This window comes from Calliphora vicina, chromosome 3 (genome assembly GCF_958450345.1).
Source record: "Calliphora vicina chromosome 3, idCalVici1.1, whole genome shotgun sequence".
In the NCBI taxonomy this organism is placed as follows: Eukaryota; Metazoa; Arthropoda; class Insecta; order Diptera; family Calliphoridae; genus Calliphora; species Calliphora vicina.
Window position 1 is genome coordinate 106,688,089 of NC_088782.1, and position 14,444 is coordinate 106,702,532.

Here is a 14,444-nt window from a genome sequence, read left to right on the forward strand (position 1 = left end):
AAGGTCCACTCTTGTTAATAGCGTTGTTTATATGAAATTCTACAAAAATAGCCATTAAATACTTAGGACCATAATAGGTCATGGCATCCATATATTAAACCAAAATAGTACACACATCAGTAATTTGTATTCAAAAATCATAATACTGAATTTTGTGATTATTGGTCCACAATTGGCCACAGCTCTCATATAAATACATAAAAATATTTTATGACAATCGAATCATAATAGGTAATAGCTCCCATATAAGTCCCACAACCCAATATTTTGAAATTTGTCTAAATATATTCTGTTTATTTTTATACTCTGTTTATTTACTTGAGGTTAAAAGGGAAAAACGTATTAACTTATTATTAAGTATATAAATTGTTAAATTTCATACGTTCTAATAGGAATTTCAATTATAAATTGCTGAATTTTATTTACATTTAAAATAAAATATCTTCTGCGTAAAGTAGTCTTACTAACAATTGTTATATTATTTCAGTTGTTATACCATCATATTTAGGTGGAGGGTATTTAAGATTCGGCACGGCCGAATATAGTACTCTTACTTGTTTGTGTTTATTTTTCAATTTTAATTCAAATGTCAAAGTAAAATTACATATCTGTTCGAACATCCAAGAATCATGTTTAAGGTATTTATAGACGGCAATACTGAGTATTAATATTTGTCAAAAACTCAAGTATCATACTACAATTTCATCGTCAAAACAAAATTTGATTAGATTTTCAAAAAATACAAATGATTTTTTTGATTTAGTGTCGGTATCAAAATTTGTTTAAAAAAGTTTTTATTTTCATATGTATCGGATATTGCACATGATCAACAAGAGGATATTAACTATTTTAAATTTCACATTTTTTTCATTTTCAATTTGAAAAGTGTTAATACTCAGTTTTTCCGTCTATAAATACCTTAATGAGTATAAAAACTGACATATTTAATTTACATGTATTTGTCGGTTGAGAACATGATAATAGACGAAACTGGAGACATGACGGAAATAAGTTTTTATCAGAAATTATCGAAATTAGTAAAAGTATTTCTAAAAAATCCAAAAAGGACTTCAATGGTATAATGGAGATTTTATATGCTTAGAAAAATAACTGAGATATTGGATATTCTTTACCATGCCTTACTTTCGATTTCACTAATATCTACAAACAGCGAGAGAGTTTTTTCCAAGTCGAGTTTTATTAAAACTAAAGAAAATTAATTACTTTTTGGTTGAATTGCTATGTTTTGTCTATTTTGTATTTAAGTACAGAAAATTCGTGGATATATTTTCAGTTTAAAATTTAAAAAGAAATTATTCGGTTAATCGATTAATTTAAAATTAACCGATTATTAACCGATTAAATCTTAATCCCGATTAATTATTTGCTCGATTAACCGATTAAATCCAGAAACCCGATTAATTGAATAGTAATAGTAGAAATAGTAACAACGAGTTGCAGAGCAGTCAATATATCGTAGGAGCTGTTAGATTTAACATCAACTGTACTACCAATGTATTCTTGTAAATAATAAAGTTTATAAAAGAGAGTGATTATTTAAATTGTTGTGTTAATTAAATTAATTAAAGTTAATAAATAAAAAATTAACTTAATTTAAATAAATGAAGAGTTAATAAAATTTAAAGGAAATAAACCACCATTTCCAAAAGTGTTTACCTTCTTTTTTACGTAACAATATTTTCAAACTTCTATTTTATATTTGTATAGATATTTATTATTATATGTATTGCTATTACTTTACAAAATATATTTTCAAGTCAAATTGATATTTTGTCATTGTAAGTTTAACTTAAAACTACATCAGAAAAAAAAATCGTTCCTTTCAATATATGTTTACGAAAACATTACGACTTTCTCCATTTGCTGATCCTAAAAAGTAGTTATATTTTAAATTTAATAATTGAATTTAAATTCATTAGTAATAGTAATAGGGAGGAAACAAAATATTTCGACAAGATATCGTTCTTTAGCACTTCCACTGTGGTAATATAAAATTTTAAGTTTCTTAACATTTTTAAATTTGGATTAATCAAGGTTTAAAGTTCAAATTTTATATTGGGTGTATAACTTAAAAATGCGGAATATTTTAAAATTTTTTTAAACATTTGTACAATATAAATTTATTAAAAGTATTGGCAATTGTTAGTTATGACCTTTTCCTATCTTTCTGGTAACATATGGATTCCGAGGCCAAAATTTGATCAAGCTAATATCGGATACTCTGTTCCAAAGTAATGCGTATCGAAGGGATAGCGTTCTGTTGATAAGTTTAAGTTCTGAATTTGGGCTTATAACATTAGGGGGGGCTTCCAAAGTGTTGCACCTCGGGTATATCAAAAATTAAAAATTATGCCAAATTTTTGTTTGCGATTCGATTTGAAAGATCAAAACGTATATTATCTCGCATTTGAAGAGTAAAATTTTTCTTTGACCTATCTTGGTCTGATTTTTTTTTAATAACGTTGCACAGTGGGGCATAATTTTTTGAAAATAATTCGGCTGGTTCGATCTTTATAAAATTTGACTTAAGCGTAGCCAAGGACTGTTCGAGTTTAAGTTATTAAAATGGGACCTACAAATTATTCAGGGTCGGTGCTATGGGGACTCAAATTAGGGTAACTTCGACATGTAAAATTTTTGAACACATGCCATTTTTGATATTATGGATTTTTATATTTTTGAAAAGAGCTCCGCTAAACCCTGAAAAAACATTCTTACGTGTGTTATATATCTCTTATAATTACCGAGTTATAGGTATTTGAAAATTGAAATTTTAAAATTTTGCCATACCTTGGTCCACTTTTTTAAAAATATAGGCCGTAATTTTGGACCCAATGGACTCGAATTATATTTTTTAGATAGACAACTTAATTTTTAATATTATTATGCAAAAGATTTCAGAGCAATATCAATTATGGATCCAAAAATAAACGATTTTCAATTTAAAAATTCAAAAAATAGTCGATTTTTGGTGTTTTTTTTATTATAAAAAATACTTTCTTTAAGAACATATAACAATTCTATGTTTTTCTGTTACGGAGTTTTCTGTTTACGGAGAAGCTTTTGATATAAAAAGCATGTCCTATTTCTGGAATATGTCGCCTAGGGTGGCCCTTAATAAACGAAAGTTGGATTTTGGCCATTCTCACCCCCCAGTTTGGTGAACATTAGTAAAAAAATCATCCTGAAAAAATTTTAGGTAAATCGGTTGGGGTTACGACGTGCCGCAAGCACCTTTGACCTTTGACCCTCACGATTTAAGGGTTAACGTTTTTCGATTTTAGTAAAAGTTTCAGAGTATATTTAGAATTATCTGGACTATAATATTCTCAATAGGTTTTACTTAAAATTCATAAGAGTAAGGAAATAGAGCTCATTGGCCTAAAAATTTCCAAATAATTGGTTTTTCTCGAAAATTTCAAAATTTAAGTCGCAGGTACGGAAAAACTATAAGAGATATTTTCATAATTTTTCCACATTTTTATTCCCTATTATATTCTTAATAAATCCCAATGAGATGATCAAAAAATTCTGAAATTTGTTTAACAAAATTTTTAAAAATTTGAAAATGGAGTTTTGAAACTGCCGTTAAAAAAATTTTATTTTTTTGTTCATACCTAAGAATAGGTTAACGGTATCCTACGAAGACAAAAACTCACATACAAGTATATATGGATATATTTTAAGTAAAAATGAGCTTTTATTTTAATATTTCTCAAAATATGTTAATTTTGTTCCTACATTTCTTGTTCTAGTCGCCTGAGACACGTTAATGGCCTGGCGAATTTTTAATAACTTTAAAATTTTTTGACTGATTTCTGTTTTTTATGTCTCATTAGAACGACAATTACGTACACATTTCGATTCTTTTAAATTAAATTGCAAAAGTAATTTTTTAATGTCAAAATTTTTACAAAAACTGAAAAAAATGCATTTTTTCCCCTTGTAAATGCTTCTCAAAACTTCAGAGGGCCTGCGGCACGTCTTATCCCCAACCGATTTACCTAAAATTTTTTCAGGATGATTTTTTTACTAATGTTCACCAAGCTGGAGGGTGAGAATGGCCAAAATCCAACTTTCATTTATTAAGGGCCACCCTAATGTCGCCCATATACACTTCGGAATTTGACCAATTTTTTTATCAAAATTTCAAATTTGGTTCACATGTTCTAAAATTATAAAGCTGGGATCAGAAAACAGAAAGCAGCGTTGGAAACCTTGATATGTTCCCTATTTATCACCAAAGTATTTTCCCAGCCCCGAAGGAAATGTGGGTTTTTCGCTCCAGCGCTTAGGAATTGCGTAATTCCCTTTGACCTTTTGAAAATTTTTTTTATACTTTGTTATTTAGAATGACAAACAGCAAGAACAAGCCGAGCGCTTTCCAAAAATATAAAAATCGGATTGAAAACCAAAAAATGGCATGTGTTTAAAAATTTTACATGTCGAAGGTACGTTACTTTGAGCCACTATAGCGGCGCCACTGGAGCATTTGTAGGATCGATTTTAATAACTTAAACTCGAGTAATCTTTGACTACGCTCGCATCAATTTGTATCCCGATCGAACCAGCCATTTAGAAATTCCCGATTTATTCCCAAAAAAATTTTGATTCTGCCCGACTGTGCGTTGTAAAATGGAATATTACGGTTTCAAGTCTAGGCGTTTTTCGGCCAATACTCGCTTCAAATGAATCAGTTTCCTTCGGTACAAGTTTCCTGTGATCGTCTGGCCAGATTTCAGCAGCTCATAATAAATAGTTAGGACCCATTTGCTCTCATTAAAAACAGAGAATTAACTTAGCGCCATGGATATTTGGCTTCGGTATCGATGAGGCTGGTTTGCCAGACTTCAAATACGTTATCTTACGCTTCGGGTTATCATAGTGGATGCATTTCTCATCGCAATTATATTCTTTTATAGCGTTCAAGCATAATTCTGGACATGCAGAATTGTCTTTCAATGTGTCCCGGCTTCAGATCGTGTGGAACACAATTTCTTTGTTTTTGCACGAATCTTACTGCTAGCAAACGTAGCTCCCATTGATTTTGTTGAGTTTGACAACAATCTTCATGGAGTAATACCTCCAATTCTTGGTCTTTAAGCTTTTATGGCTGGTCTGAGCGATCTTTGTTTTCCGTGTCAAAATCACCACTTCTGAACAGCACAAACCATTTCTCGAACATTGAAACCAATGGAACAGATTCTCTATATACTGCAAATTAAGCAGAAAAGCAAAACGCTCAGCATATGACGCTTTGTTGGTACAAAATTCGACATTTTCGAAGCAAAAGAAACTTTGTTGTTTACACTATAATCTTCAATAACTATGTATGTAAGAATAAATGACAGATATTTACCCATCAAATGTCAATTTGTTATTAAAACCAAAACCTCATTTAAAAGATACGCCATCTATTGTAAATTCAGCATTTTTAAGTCATACATCCAATCATTTTTTTATCGAAATTTTTTGTTTCGTCGTAATATTACCTTTCCGTTATTATATGCCGAACTCTTTTTCGTCCAATAAAGTTTACAAATATATATAAACCCTAAAAGATATGGAGAAAAGAAAAACAAAATTTAAATGCTCTGGATGCAAAAAATAAATTGAGGAGGTCCTTAACAAAATACAATAATTCCAATGGCATTTTATTATGCACCTCCTCAATTGTACTCACCTGTAGCGCATTAATATTGTCAATTATATCGGATGTAGATCTCATACCGAACATGTTAAATAAATAAGATAGAACATCTAAAAACCAGGATAAGCCCATGATAAGAAATAAACGTAAGTACAGAAAATAACTGAAATTGAAAGCAAATGAGTTAAATTTTGCAATTTAGTGAACATGTTAGCAGTTAGCAAGACTTACCGAGCGATGGGACTTTCATATTTCAATTCAGTTGTTTTGATTTTAAACACGTCTCTATCATTTGATTTGATTATTCTCGAGGTGGAAATAAATGAAATCAAACAAAAAATCAAAATAATCAAGCAGGGCCCAAACAGATAAACAGAAGCAGCCCATTTGTTAACTGGATTATAAATTAAATCAAATAAGATTCTTAATCTTAAATTAATTGAATATCTCAATCATTATTAACGTACCCTCTAAGCCACATTTGTATTCAGTGATACCCGGTTTCCAGTCGTCATCTATTCCCGAATTCTGCATAACAAATGCCAACAGTGTCATCAGAAATGGCAATTGATAGCCGTACAGGGCATAGGTACAATATGCAGACTTATAGCTGCTATCACTAAATGATCTCCATGTATCATAGCAAACAATACCCAACCAAGTGTAATAAGACAATTGCATATAATGATTTAAATAACCTGTGAAAAATTGTAACAAAATTATGAAATGTTTTAATTAAATATACTTCTACTCACCCATTAGTAAACAGGGAACTGGATGAAATTTAGTTTGTGAGAGATTTATGTAACTTAAAAGACCATATGACAATGTTACACTGATCAAATAGGACATGAAACATTTACCGTGGACATTACGAAGTTCGGATAGACAACAGTAGGCTACGATGGTTATTAAGAAAAACGGTATCGAAAATACTTGGGCTGAAAAAGAGAGACAAAACAATTTGAAAATTCTATTATAAAATTGTAAGGAGCCAAACATTTACGGCCTACAAATTACAATCAGTAACTTCCCCCATAATGTTTTAAAATCCAAAATATATATGATTTGTTTTGAGTCATGGAAATATAACCATATACGGACACCACTATGTGTCTCCCAGTTTTGCCCAAAGTCATGCACTATAAAGTTTTTTGCGATTTTGATCTTGAGGATGAAGTTTTTATACCCTACATCACCATAGTGGGAGTAGAGGGTATAATGTGCAGATGTTTATAACACCCAAAAATATTAGTCTAACACCCACCTTAAAGTATAACGATAGACTTAGAATCACTTTCTGAGTCGATTAAACGATGTCCGTCCGTCTGGCTGGCTGTCCATGTAAACCTTGTGCGCAGAGTACAGGTCGCAATTTTGAAGATATTTCGATGGTCCCCAAGGACCAAGCCTGTTGAAACTGGCTGAAATCGGTCCATTATTTCACCTAGCCCCCATACAAATGTCCTTCCGAAATTGGACTTCATCGGTCATAAATGTTTAATTTATATATGTATCTCCACAAATTCCGCTCCAAATAAGTTTTATATATAAAAATCACTCAAAAATATAAATTATTGAAATTTTAAAAGAAAAATGTTTTTGCTCTTTTACTTAGTGTAGGATACTATATGGTCGTGCTTGAGCGACCATACTTTCTTACTTGTTTTTGATTTTATATGTTAAAAATGTTTGTTCTTTATGACAATGGCTACAACTTTGCCTCAAAGAGTAAATCAAAATTCCGAACTGTTTGCAAAATATGAGCCATAGATTCTCTATGGGTGCTTCTACTATCATCACTGCTGTGTAAGCTGAATATGAATACTCTTCTCTAGGTCATTGATAAGTCTAATTCAAATGCCTAAAATAGTTTAGAAACTTTTTATTTTATTAAGAATTCGGTAGCTCGAGAACAATTGGAAATATCTTAATGAAAACTTATATAGTGATTGCTGAGATGTTTCGAGTGGATTTGTGTTTACATGGCTTCGTAATTTGAAAGAATGCCTACAAAATTTAAAAAAAAAAATCAAGAAAAATTCATTTCTTATCCATACAGTTATCTGGTCCATACAATAAGTAACACGAATTTGTTTGTTTACAAAAATTTCTTCATATTATTTTATAGAAAAAACATTTCATTTGGGGCTCGTATATATTTTGTATAAGTTTCTGAAAGAAATCTTATCGCAAATGCGTGAAATTTCCAAAAATTTTATTTTTTACAATTTTACCCATAGGGTCCACATTTCCTTTGGAAAATACTTTGGAGATAAATAGGATAAAAAGTTTCCAAAGTTTCCAAATTTGAAATTTTTATAAAAAGTTGATCAAATTCCGAAGGGCGTAGGGGCGACATATTCGAAAACTATGACATGTTTTTTATACCAAAATATTCTCCATTAAAATGTCTTACAGGAAAGCGTAAAATTGTTATATGTTTTTAAAGAAACAACAAAAATTTTATATTTTTTGAATTTTTAAATTTAAAATCGTTGGATCCATAATTGATATTGCTCTAAAATCATTTGAATATTATAGATAATTTGGTTGTCTAACTAACAAAAGAAAATCGAGTCCAATCAGACCAAAAGTATGCCTTATATTTTTAAAAAAGCGGACCAAGGTATGGCAAAATTTTAATTTCAACACGTGACTATAAAAATACCTTTTAATATTTCACATTAATTTTTTGCCTGCTGATGTAGAATTTTGTGCTCTTTAAGCTGGCACTTTCAGTTTTCACGATACTTGAAATTTGTTTTTTCAATTAATCCGCAAAATTAGTATGTTTGGCCCCTCTGTGCGGCGCTTTGGATCCGAATACTCCTTGAATACTCCTTGTCTACTCCCTTGTCAAATTTTATCCCGATCGGGATAAAATGCCAGATTTATTTCCAACAAATTCTGCTCCTTTGTGGAATAGTAATGATTATACTATTCTTAGCAAATCGCTGCATTACGGCTACAGGCCATTTGCTCATATATTTATGGAGTTATAACTGTGCACAATACACCGATTCATGCTTACTGCCAAGGATACCGAATATATATGAAAGAATTGATGAATGGTATACATTCAAGGAATCAGTCACCACTGTCGACTATTGAATATACGGCTGATAGCGTGTTAATGCAAACATAACCACAATGGCTTTTGAAGAGTTAGGAGTACACAGCCATTGCGGTGCACAATAGCGAAAAATTCGCAGTTTCAGTCGAACACGAAATACAGAAACCTTGGTTCATTTGTACAACGTGTGGACCTTAGAGATGTTAATGAACATCCACTTTTCATGCTGTTCTCACCTCACAGAAGGTGACATGCAACTACTCTATAACATGTGCTATATTATTGCTGCAATTTGTGTGGAGATGGTGAAATGGTCCTTTTCAATATCCCAGTGTCTCGACTGTACCATGTCGGCTGATGTGGACTAGGTGCACTGTGATCTTCATCCCTAAGGTTGGCAATACATATCATTCCAAGCCGAAGGAATTTAAACCTGTTAATCTGTTCTTTATCTTTTGAAGGAGAGGTTTATTGGTGTACAATTCGCCTCTCAATATACCTATATGAAAGGAAAATCTGTTAAGAAGGTACTTAATAGGCTCGAGAGCCTATTGAGTTACCTATTGAGCAATATACATAGGTTTTAGCAATCCCACTGTGGAATCTTGTAATAAAGTCACTAGCATTGCGTATGCGGATGATGTCTCCGTGACAGTGACTGGAAAATATCTGGACACTATTTCACAGTGAATGGACTCGATACTCTGGATAATCTGTACTTGAAGAATCAAGAGTGGACTTAGTGTGTATCCTGCGAAAACTGATCGTGTGCTCTTCTCAAAGAAATACGAGATCTTCATCTTAATGGAGGCTATTATAGATTCGAAGATATTACAGAAGATACTGTCTAAGGCCGCGGCTATTTACTCATGTAGAAAGGCCATAGGACGGACCCGTTGCATTACGCAATACCAAATGATCTTTTGAGAGAGTCTTATTTGGTGGATGATTCTCGGTAAAACCGCCCACTGGTTTCTTTGAAAGAATCCTACATACATCGGCACTAATGAATACATATCATATATTGCTCTCTTTGTCATGCTTAATTGACTTCATGTTAACCTTACGTCCAGGGGCGTTCCTCCAACCTTGTATTGAAATGCCAGGAATGTGTGAACGAGATGGCGAAACATTCTTCGGTTGCACTTTCTGTATCCGGATAACGAAATGCCTATGGGAATTGTATTACAGATTAATTAGTCGAATGGGAGCAAAAGGGGATGAGCTTGACATTTGGTTCTTTTACCCCTCTTATTGTGCTAGTCCTAGTGTGACAAAGAAGATGGAAACATATGGCCTAAGTATGAATTTCGTCGAACCACTGTAATGGTATGGAGGTGGATGTCTAAAGGTTAAATATCTTCACATGGTTCGATTGAGAACTCAAATTGGTCTCGATATGGGCAAATGCTTTATTTTTGACTCTTCTATACCAAGCTATCATAACGTGAACCAAAAGGATCATCTGAAGAGTTTTGTGATAGTTTAACCTACCGAATAGACAATATTGAAATAGATTAATGGTGAAGACTCAGCTAAAACTTGGTAGTTGTTCTTAGACAATTATACTCTAATCTTTAATGATAGTAAGGCGACCATTAGATCACCAGAAATTGTTTACATCCCGACGAAACTTGTCTGCGACTGTCGCTTGAGGAATTAGCGAGACATTCATCGGTTATCCTCTTAAGAGTAACAAGACATAGAGGAATTGAAGGTAATTGTCCGGCTGATCTCTATATGAGATAATATCCGGAAGTAACAACGAAACCGGAAAAATCTGACCCAATATGAATGCGAAGAGAACGAGAATTGAGGGTAATTTATTGATTCTTTATTTATAGAATTTTTAGACTGCGACTTTCGTACATCGACGATTTGAAGTAGCTGTATCGACAAAGAGGAAGAGAAGACTAACGAAACTTTTTCTATATCACTGTTCAGAGCCCTAATATCGAAATTCATTGGTCATGCATCGCTCATTGATATTTCCAGTAATTTGGTAATTATCCACACGCTTTCATTTCCAACGGGACCTAGTTTGAATTAACCTAAACTGACAATCGAAGGTGTCAGTCTGATTGAGAGAATTTTCCACACATAGAGAGCATTATAGATCTACATGATCAGATTAAATGTTTGCGGTAACCATAACTATAATCTGAGATCAATCAAAAATATACTTAATTACTGCAATCATATATATCATCGCTGCAATTGTGTGAATCGTAACTGTAATACATTTTGATTGTAGTAACCATAAAAATAATTCCGGTTACCATAAATAAATAAATATCCCGCAATTATGTGGAAATTATTGATTTGATCATGTACAACTAATTTTTTTCTATGGGTACAATTGTGACGGAAAAATTGTGAATGTTATGAAAAAACTTGGTTGTTTCGAATGTAACGTAGTGCAACATGAACAAATAACCATATACAGACACCACTACGTGATAAAAGACCAACAAAAAAGACCCGTGTCTCCCAGTTATGCCCAGTCATGTACTTTTTTTATTGGCCCTCAAAGATTTGGGGCCTCGGTGTCATTTTTGCAAAAAAATTATCATTTTCTCAGGTTCATATCTTGCAAACAGTTCGGAATTTTGATTTACTCTCTGAGGCAAAGTTGTAGCCCTTGTCACAAAGAACAAAAATTGTGAACATATAAAATCAAAAAAACTTCATCTTCAAGATAAAAATCGCAAAAAACTTTAAAAAATTCGAAATAAATTTTTTTTAAGCTGCTTAAAAGTATGCTTTAGTTTATAATAATTTAATGGCTTTAATTCCTTTAGTTTTTTCTTAGTAACTTATATTGACCTACCTAAACGGTGTTAAGAATTATTCCTAGGAAGTTCATATGTTCTAGAAAGTTGTTTATTGATATCTTAGGTACATTTTTGTAGATGATTATTTCCTTGAATTTTGAACAGTTTGCTGCAAATGGACCTGAACAGGGAAAAAAGGTAAAAAATCGTTTTTTTGCGATCTTGAGGATAAGGTTTTTTTGATGTTAACTTTATGTTCACAATTTTTGTTCTTTATGACAAGGTCTACCCATAAAAAATGTGCATGACTGGGTAAAACTGGTATTTTTTTTTGGTATTTTATCACGTAGTCTTGTCCGTATATGGTTATATTTCCATGACTCACATTGTAATTCATCTTTTTCAAAAACTTTCAATTGTTATAACCGAAAAAATCAATGATTTTATTGTATTCAATTATAAGTTTGCCATATCAAATCTGGTTTCTTTCTTATAATTTATTTCAAACACAACTTACTCCAATAATTTAATTTCTCTATCGGCTTCAATTCCTCTCTCTTTTTAGCACAGTTTAAGGGATTGATTAAATAATAGGTCTCATTGAAAAAGTAATCTTGATACAGTTCAAAACAATATTCGTTCTTTTTCAATATAACCCGGTCACTGTGACGCAATAAAGTGCCATTCTATAAAAAAGGAAAATTAATTCAAATATGAAATAAAATACAAATTTTAACACTTTAACTCTCACCTCAAAAAAAGTCCAGCCCAACTTTTTATCCTTTTCTGGGGAGAGTGTGTAAAACGGTATACAAAACTCATCCAAAATAATGTGTTCGAAGTCTACGGCAATATTTTGCGTAACAACAGTTTTGTTAGCCAGTGTCATTTTAATAGAAAACAATGACAAGAAATCATCATCATTTCCTTCATCATTTATGACATCCTGATAGAATTGCGTGATGCTATTGGAACATAAGGTGATGCAGCGTTTCAGGTGGCAAATACAAGCACGTGTATGTGTTGGCAGTGAACGTTTGCTGCCATTATATAGAATTTCATAATCATAATTGCCCACTAGTTGGGGCGGTATAAGAGTACGATTCTTGTAGATATAGGAACCATTGGCCAGGGCTGAGTTTTGGTTGATGATAATCGTATTGTCGTAGGAGCAATTATATATTCCCATAACTGTGGGCGAAGAAAAGTAATATAATTCTGCCATGCTAGCGATTGTCGATTCATTATTTAAGTGAGAATTTCTGTGATTGTTGTATAAATTGGAATTATTTGCTAAAGACGAAGTTATAATTGTATTTTTGTTGTCTTGGTGTGTTTCAGTTTTATTACCATGCTTATGAGAACTATTTGTTGATGAAAAGAAATATAAATTTGCTAAATTTTCAATATTAGTCTGATTGAAATCCTTTAACTGTCTTTGAATATTTTGGCTTATATTTGTGGATTTCTCATTTGTTTTATTTCCGCTTCCAGTATGATCGTCATAGACTTTGGAAACATTTGGCGAAGCAAATAAATACAAATCTGCTATATTTCCAATTTCATATGGTTTCGTTTCTTTAAGCTTTGTTTGATTACTTTTGCTGATATTTTTAACTACTGCCTTCATCACTACCTCGGGAAAGTTGTATAATTCTGCTATATTACCAATTTCAGTTTGATTTTCTGCATAATATTGTATATCGTTTCTTATTATTAAAATTAACAAAACTATTAACAGCAACTGTTTGAAAATCATGTTTTATTTTTAAATTCCATATAAACGTCATAGAATGATTAATATACGAAAATACTATAAACAACACGCTTTCGAAAGTGTAGAAAATAATCGTGTACATGCGTTATTAGCTCTTAATCGGGCTGTAGTTGAAAGTAAACTGAGCAATTTTTCCACTTTAAATTCATTTTATTTACCAAACGCTCAGTAAAACCACAATAGAAAACCAAGAAAAATATACTGTGAGAATCACTTGAATAAGTAATCGACTCTTTTGATATGGAAATCGCCCGATTGTTAAAGTTTGATCAATTACTTACAGATTGTGGAGGGTCTGCGGTGTCAATATTCAAAACATTAGCTAGATTACACTTCGTTTCTGTTCTTCTTTTTTATCCTTCTATTGCGACTTATTTTGATATTTTGATTTGGGTTTAAGACAAGTGTAATTTTGCCAATATTTGTGTAGATCCGTCAGTGACACATTTTTGAGCCAGTCTAGATCATGAAGGAGGCATGCACCAAGATATTATTGTCTGCGCTGGGGCGCAGATTATATTGATTTAATCCCTATAAATGGATTATAAGAGTTAAGGTGTACAAAAAACATAGTTACATCTTATAGTTTACGAGATGATCGCACTTTTAAATTAGAATTTATATTTGTACAAGTTACCAGCTCTACAAAGCTTTGCATGCTAATGGTGGTCATTTGACACACTATATCTCACCTTGTGTTTTAACATGGTTTTCGCAAATATCATTTTCTGAAATATTATATCCTCCTGTTCGTTTGTTTTTACATCATTTTACAATAGCACCAGTAGTTTAGAAGAAGCAGATCGTCGCTACTATGACGGAATTTAACGAAATTATCATGGTTTCTGGTATCAGTATATTCTAAGAGATTATAGTTGGATTGTCATGAGCAGAGGGGGTGAAATAGGAATCCCCCCCAATACCGAAAAGTTTTCATATAAAAAAGAAGAAAAAACAAGTAAGAGTACTATATTCGGCCGTGCCGAATCTTAAATACCCTCCACCTAAATATGATGGTATACGCAGTTTACGCAGAAGATATTTTATTTCAAATGTACAAAAAATTGTATCTAATTCAGCAATTTATAACTGAAATTCCTATTAGAACGTTTGACACAGTTAATTATTGTCTTTTAATTGAGAAAT

At 31.9% G+C, this 14,444-nt stretch overlaps 1 protein-coding gene across 1 annotated transcript; it reads right to left on the minus strand.

The window, feature by feature from the left end:
• Positions 1-1,750: 1,750 nt before the first annotated feature.
• Positions 1,751-13,381, minus strand: LOC135954839 (G-protein coupled receptor Mth2-like). Its single transcript, XM_065505079.1, has 8 exons — positions 12,273-13,381; positions 12,039-12,207; positions 6,427-6,612; positions 6,139-6,369; positions 5,903-6,065; positions 5,705-5,834; positions 5,514-5,575; positions 1,751-1,890 (listed from the first exon to the last, which is right to left on the minus strand). The coding sequence occupies exons 1-8, from the start codon at positions 13,278-13,280 to the stop codon at positions 1,866-1,868; spliced, it is 1,974 nt and encodes a 657-aa protein (XP_065361151.1). The 5' UTR covers positions 13,281-13,381; the 3' UTR covers positions 1,751-1,865.
• Between the last annotated feature and the right edge of the window lie 1,063 nt (positions 13,382-14,444).

Coding starts and splice junctions, on each gene's coding strand:
- LOC135954839 (XM_065505079.1), bottom strand. CDS start 13,280: ATGATTTTCAAACAGTTGCTGTTAATAGTTTTGTTAATTTTAATAATA. Junction 6,370..6,426: donor AGTTCCCTGTTTACTAATGG/GTGAGTAGAAGT, acceptor AATTTTTCACAG/GTTATTTAAATCATTATATG. Junction 5,576..5,704: donor ACAATATTAATGCGCTACAG/GTGAGTACAATT, acceptor CATATCTTTTAG/GGTTTATATATATTTGTAAA.